The sequence below is a fragment of the Anneissia japonica genome, unplaced genomic scaffold (assembly GCF_011630105.1).
Source record: "Anneissia japonica isolate Jap-2015-1 unplaced genomic scaffold, ASM1163010v1 scaffold1891_len642697_cov171, whole genome shotgun sequence".
NCBI classification, from domain to species: domain Eukaryota; kingdom Metazoa; phylum Echinodermata; class Crinoidea; order Comatulida; family Comatulidae; genus Anneissia; species Anneissia japonica.
Genome location: NW_022700553.1, coordinates 370,881 through 376,926, shown reverse-complemented (window position 1 = coordinate 376,926; position 6,046 = coordinate 370,881). Strand labels below are relative to the sequence as shown.

The 6,046-nt window shown below is 34.5% G+C and overlaps 1 protein-coding gene across 3 annotated transcripts; it reads right to left on the bottom strand.

Annotated features, from left to right (window-relative positions):
* Positions 1–6: 6 nt before the first annotated feature.
* LOC117103364 (carbohydrate sulfotransferase 1-like) lies at positions 7–5,817 on the bottom strand. 3 transcript variants are annotated; one of them, XM_033243906.1, is made up of 3 exons: positions 5,313–5,817; positions 4,698–4,844; positions 7–1,869 (listed from the first exon to the last, which is right to left on the bottom strand). In XM_033243906.1, exons 2-3 carry the CDS (start codon positions 4,702–4,704, stop codon positions 509–511), a joined length of 1,368 nt encoding a protein of 455 aa, XP_033099797.1. In that variant the 5' UTR covers positions 4,705–4,844; positions 5,313–5,817; the 3' UTR covers positions 7–508. The 3 variants fall into 3 exon arrangements, with proteins under 3 accessions (XP_033099797.1, XP_033099799.1, XP_033099798.1); XM_033243908.1 differs by having other exon boundaries at positions 4,743–4,844; positions 5,313–5,814; XM_033243907.1 differs by lacking the exon at positions 4,698–4,844 and having other exon boundaries at positions 5,313–5,804.
* Between the last annotated feature and the right edge of the window lie 229 nt (positions 5,818–6,046).

The following is a 6,046-nucleotide window of genomic DNA, read 5'->3' as shown; positions in this document are numbered from 1 at the left end:
AACATTAGAAAGCATAGCCTACATGAAGTCATATTATAGTAACTCGATGTCTATCAAATAAGTAATAAAAATTCGCCATAATTCATCAAATATCCGTGGCTTCCAACTTAGTATACCCATTTTTTAGTTGTGAACCTGTGGTAGAATCGAATACAAAATAACCTAAAAAATGTAAAACGTTTTATTGTTACACTTTTCATTTGAAAACTAACTAGTAGCAGCTTCCAAATATTGAATGTTATTTTTCAAGTTACTCCAGTCAACAACAAAAAAGGGTCAGCACAGTCCCTTGGACATTGTTGCTAGCTCCCACAAAGCAAACGTACGTAACACGTGTGTTTGTGGGACATGCGCGTATGCCTGGCCGGTCGTTCAGTTGATTGACACTTCTAAAACATCCATGAAAGTGCTTGCGTTTCTTGATGCGATAAACAACCATCATTGCAACACGCAAGTACAAGCACTCAAAATAAATACATAAATATTTAAAAATAATGACTGTGAAACGTCATCCTGAGTTGTCTCCAAAATCTAGATTTGAAAGAGTCCGAATTGTATCATCTTTTAATTCATTGTCACTGTTAAACTTGATGTAGCCTAATGCTTGGAGAACGCCCGCACACGTTTCCTGAACTTGATTAACTTCTTCAAAAGTCAAACTTTTTCTCCAGCGAAATAATTCTTTTATTGATTTCTTTTTTCTTGTCTGAAACAAGTCGTATTTTATACCATATTTTGTATTTACAGTTTTATTTGCAACATCTAACCATGATTTTACACTTTCTGGATATGGGACGCCAATGAAGTCGTAAATTTGCTGACTGGTTTTAATCGGATCCATGACAAAGTCCTCGTAACGTATTAATTTATATCTGTTTCGTAACCAATCGGGTCTCTCGTATATCCACCCCATGCTATCCCACATCCATTTACAATAGCTTTTTATAGTTCGAACAGATAGCGAAGAATTTTCGATATCATTTAATGTTATACTAGTCAAATTCAGTATGACACTTCCCAATTGGCCGCCGTTTTGAATAATGTTTTGAAGTGATGTTACGTAGTAGTTCTTTCGAGCATTCGCAACTCCTCTCGGATCCCTTATAAGTTGGATGATTTTAAAATCCATGTGGTTCTCTTTGATTAAAAGCTTCATAAGTGAAAAATCTGCACGTATTGTTTTCGTAGCAAAGTGCTTCCGACTCATACACTCTTGACTCAGATGCACAACGAACGAATGAGCTTCAGTGACAGTGAATTTTTGACATGAACCGGTGAGTCGCTTTTGACACAGTTGATTAATATCCATACTCATTTTCTTCGCTAGCCCCCAGTTACTTATATCAGCAACGAAACTGGAGGAAAATTTACATTTAGGTATGTTTCGTAGGGCACTAGCGTACTTTGCGATTATTCCCGAACTTGTCTGATGGGACGGATTTACGTTGTAACGCTCATCAACAGAATGAAGTGGCTCAAAAACATAAAAGAAATCTGAATTTTGGTTGAAAATTTCCCCGACGTAACTCGACCCCGTTCTCATGTTTCCAAGGAGAATGACCATAACACGACTCCTGCTAGGCTTTGGTATTGGATGTTCCGGATAATATGACGAATTGTTTTGGGAAGGATATTTGGAATGTAATTTGTCAGTATGTGTTCGGTTTTGCCAAATCTTTGTGTGCACGCTCGTCGTTTCATAGTCGTATATTTTGTTATAATATCGTCCATGTACAGACGACTCATCATTTTGGTTATTCAGCCAGCTTCGTATTAGCACCATTGTCATGAAAATAAAGATACTTAATGTAATTGCACGCTTTGCTGTAGCCATCGTATTACATGCGTGGCACTTTATGACTGAAGATTCTGAAACAAAGAAAAAAAATCAAAGCTTAGATATGTAAAAATCTGAAAGGAAAACTATCACCAATTAAACAAAAAGAGCTTTTTCAAGGCAGTGGCTATTGTTACATCAGTCTTAAACCGATTCATATTTCGTAGAGGATGTTATTTTATTAGGGCCTATATGGATTTGAATCGGCCAGTAATCGAATCAGAATTAAGAATATGTTTCAGACTCGTGTCTGTATTTTTTTTTAAATGATCAAATTCTACTGCATTCCATTGCATCCAAACTAACCATGATTAAACCACGACAATCAGGACTTGGCAATTCGTGATCACCGGTAAGGTGAACATTGTAACGCATACGACTTGTGGTTCAATTGTAATATAAGTTGGAACGCAGCATACGTTACGCCCATCAATTTGGATATCAGTAATTAAAAACGGCTAATAAAATACGATATTAAGAAAATTGAAACGCCATAGAAAGCAGGGTATTAGTACCCCCAGTTTTTTTATATATATAGATTCGTATCTTATTACCTGAGTATTTCTTTCAAACATCCATTCAGTGTCTTAGAATAATTATTTGTACAAAATATCAAGTATATTTCCATCGCAGCTTGGCTTGAATTCTATTTTCTAATTAAATGTTATAGTCTACTTTAATTTGTTTAGTTGTATTGAAAATATTATTGTACCAATCATATGCCTGCAGTGTGTAAAACCGTGAACTGAATTAAATTAAATTAAATGATTATAATCACTAAAATTTCTATAATACTTTATCATCATTTAGGACTTTCATTAATATTTAGCGTTCGTAATATGTACTGTCATCATCATTTTGTAAATAAAACACCATTACCTATTTTCTAAAAATTGTTCAATATATAATTTTTTTTTTGGCAATCGATACGAGCAGGCTAGTGGATATTAGACAGTTTAATGTCAGGATTTGAAATATTAGTCGAGCTTAAAGAACGCATGGCTGGTTTATTTCAGATCAATCACATTCTTCCTAAATTCAATACGGTACCCAATAAGACATAATGCTAAACTATAGTGGCATTCATTTACTGCTTAAAAATTCTTTAAGGCCTAATAATTTTATTACCACGCATTGCACAACCCCCAAACGACACATACACGCGTGAGAAATGCGTTGGTGCGAATTTATTGTTTTTGCAAAATGTGTGTCAGTTCATGTTATGACGTGTAATAACGTCATGAATTGGCAAGGCCAGTCTAGTCTCAGCTCTTTCTTCAGATCTCTGTAGACTAGTTGGATTCCTTCCTGTGGGTAGCCACGGTTTTCCTGAGAACCTTGTCTCTATGTGCTAAAAACATTGGCAACAATTCTAGCGTCTACTTACGGTGAATTTAGGCATAACCTGATTGCACTTTGATCACTTTCTATCCTTGGATCGTCTTCAAATTTCGTCCAAGCAAATACTATACCTAGGCTTATATCAAAGATATGCATATTGAAATATGACGTCATTCTACATATTTTGAATACAAATGATCGTAATTAAACTTTAATTTTTTAACAATTTGCGTTTTCTATAGCATTTCAAACTAGCTACAGTTATATGTTAAACACTAAATTACCATGAAATGCATGAATGATTTTCGGCCTCGACTTATACCATTACACAAGGTAGATGGGTAGACAAACTAAAAATGCACTGACCTCCGCAGAGTGGGGTTCTTTAGCGGTAAGTCTCAACATCACCCTCGGTATTACCACTGCATCCACAGTTTGAGTCTCACTGACGTACGTCGAGTTTTTTTCATGTTAATTTTTTTTGACTTTATAATTTTCTTTAGTATTTTTATTTTTGTTTTTAATGTATTTTTTACTTTATACTTTTTAAATGATTTTATTTTTTGTAATCTCATCATCACTTCTCATTTGGCAATGAAGAAAAGCTCTATGTTCTCTTTTACAAACAGACACAGTCTAGTTATTACAGTATTAATATTATTATTATTCGATCATGTGAGTGCTTTTTGAATAGCGCAATATTATCAACATGACATTTCCAGATATGCATGTATAAATCTATCTTGAACATGGAATAATTACTCCATAAGAACAGATAGCCTGATGTAATATTAATCTTAATAAGCTAAGTTACGCCTGTCTGTTTCCAATGCACGTGGGATTACTAGCATGGAGGAAAGAAAGCAGAGTATCCTAATGGCTCTGGCCTCGTGTCATACCACGGAGGATACGGACGCTAAACAATCAATCAGAAGGTGATTTTGCTGTCGTAGTTTCTTTCATTTCCTTACATTCTTTAAATCTGTCTCTTTAATGCACATCTTTTATGTTGAAATACGAAAAAACCTCGTGAAACATGAAATAGGCCTTATATTACTCAAACAATATACAAAACATAAGCCTTACAATATACAAAACATAAGCCTCGTTAAAGTCAGGCTCCGGAGGAAAAAAAATTTTGATATGTTGTAGGACTGATTTGTCTAAGACAGAAAAAAGGTTGTTTGACGAAAAACTGGGGAACGGTGAATGAGATACAGATTTTTTAATATTTAAAAAATGGGGGAATAAGGTGTAAAAATGGGCAGTTACGCCCCTTTTCCCCCCAGTTTTTAAATATTAAAAAATCTGTATCTCATTCACCGTTCCCCAGTTTTTCGTCAAACAACTTTTTTCTGTCTTAGAAAAATCAGTTCTACAACATATCAATTTTTTTTCTCTGGAGCCTGACTTTAACAACGAAATAACCAATTAAAAGCACAGTCCACTGGTTCCTTGAAGTATATATGACATTATTTAAAACATTAAGAATAATATTTATTTAGGCCTATGTATCTACCTAGCATGTAATGAGTATATTCATACTGTACTGTGATATACTTACAGTACAGTATATTATCAATATCAACAAGATCGAGAAGAAGGTGGACACAAAGTTGATCAACGAAAACGTCAGATGATACAATCAATTGACCAAAAAATTCACCTAAAACATTAAAAAGAAGATCGGATGAGGTAATTTATTCTATCGATCGACTTTAGCATTGATAAGGCAAATGCAGATAAGAAAATGTTTGATTTTTCTGGTTGGTTTGCCTTGAGGGAGAAAGCAGAAATTGACACTACAGATGAGATTTATTATTATGACTGTAGTTAAAATGAAAAATTAATTATGAAACAATGAATACTTGTTGAATTATCAGATCTTAGGCTATTACAACAGCTCCCTGGGATAAGTTATAATTGGTCCACGGAGGTATCTATATAGGCCTCCGTGACTAGTAGAACACTAACACATTCAAGGTTTACATTTCCTATCGGAATTTTATGAAGGCTCTCTCTTGAAATTATACGCGTAATTTGCATCACTCCTTTGTAAAAGTTTGCATTCTTAAACAAAGTGACGAATAATTTAACTATAATTTTAACTAAAATAAATAAACGTTTATTTTACCTTTCGTCTTTGTTGGATCAGAGAGATTGGTTGAATGTTCTGGTCACTGTCCTGTTGAGCGCGTTGTGTTCCCGTGTTCTCAGTCAACTGGACATGCACCTTCTGACTGATGACCATGAAACAAGCCTGTCCATTACATAATCCGATACATAGAACTATTGCCTGAGGCTGATGGACATCGCGAGTACAAGACGAGCTGGGACTTAACTGGGCTTATCACTCTAATTCCGAACGTTAGTAAACTTCCGCAATATTTTTATTACTGTACATTCTATATCCCTGGTACTACCTGAAGGAAAAAGTAAACATGTTTGTAATACATAAACGGATAATGTTGATAATTGAGACGATCAAATACTCGGATAGTAGCTATAAGAATGGCAGATGCTTGAGTATTGAGAGTAGGGAGTGTATTTGGACGATTCTTCGATTAAACATGCCATAATAGAGAAAAAAGATAAATCACTCAAGCAAAATCGACATTATTCCATCAGGGAGGTGCTGGCAAATCCTCAATGGTATCAACTAATTTAGTAGTTAGTGAAGTAACTGCAATAGGTAAATGCGTTTTAATTATTTATAGCTTATGAGTCTCTACTGTGAATTTACTATTCGTAGTTGTAAATTTTCTCATTAGTCACTGATTTATGTTATGTACAGTATTTCTCATTCCTGAAGATATCTCAGCCTCAACAAAGGTTAACACGTTGAGAATTCTACTGTCTATGATATGA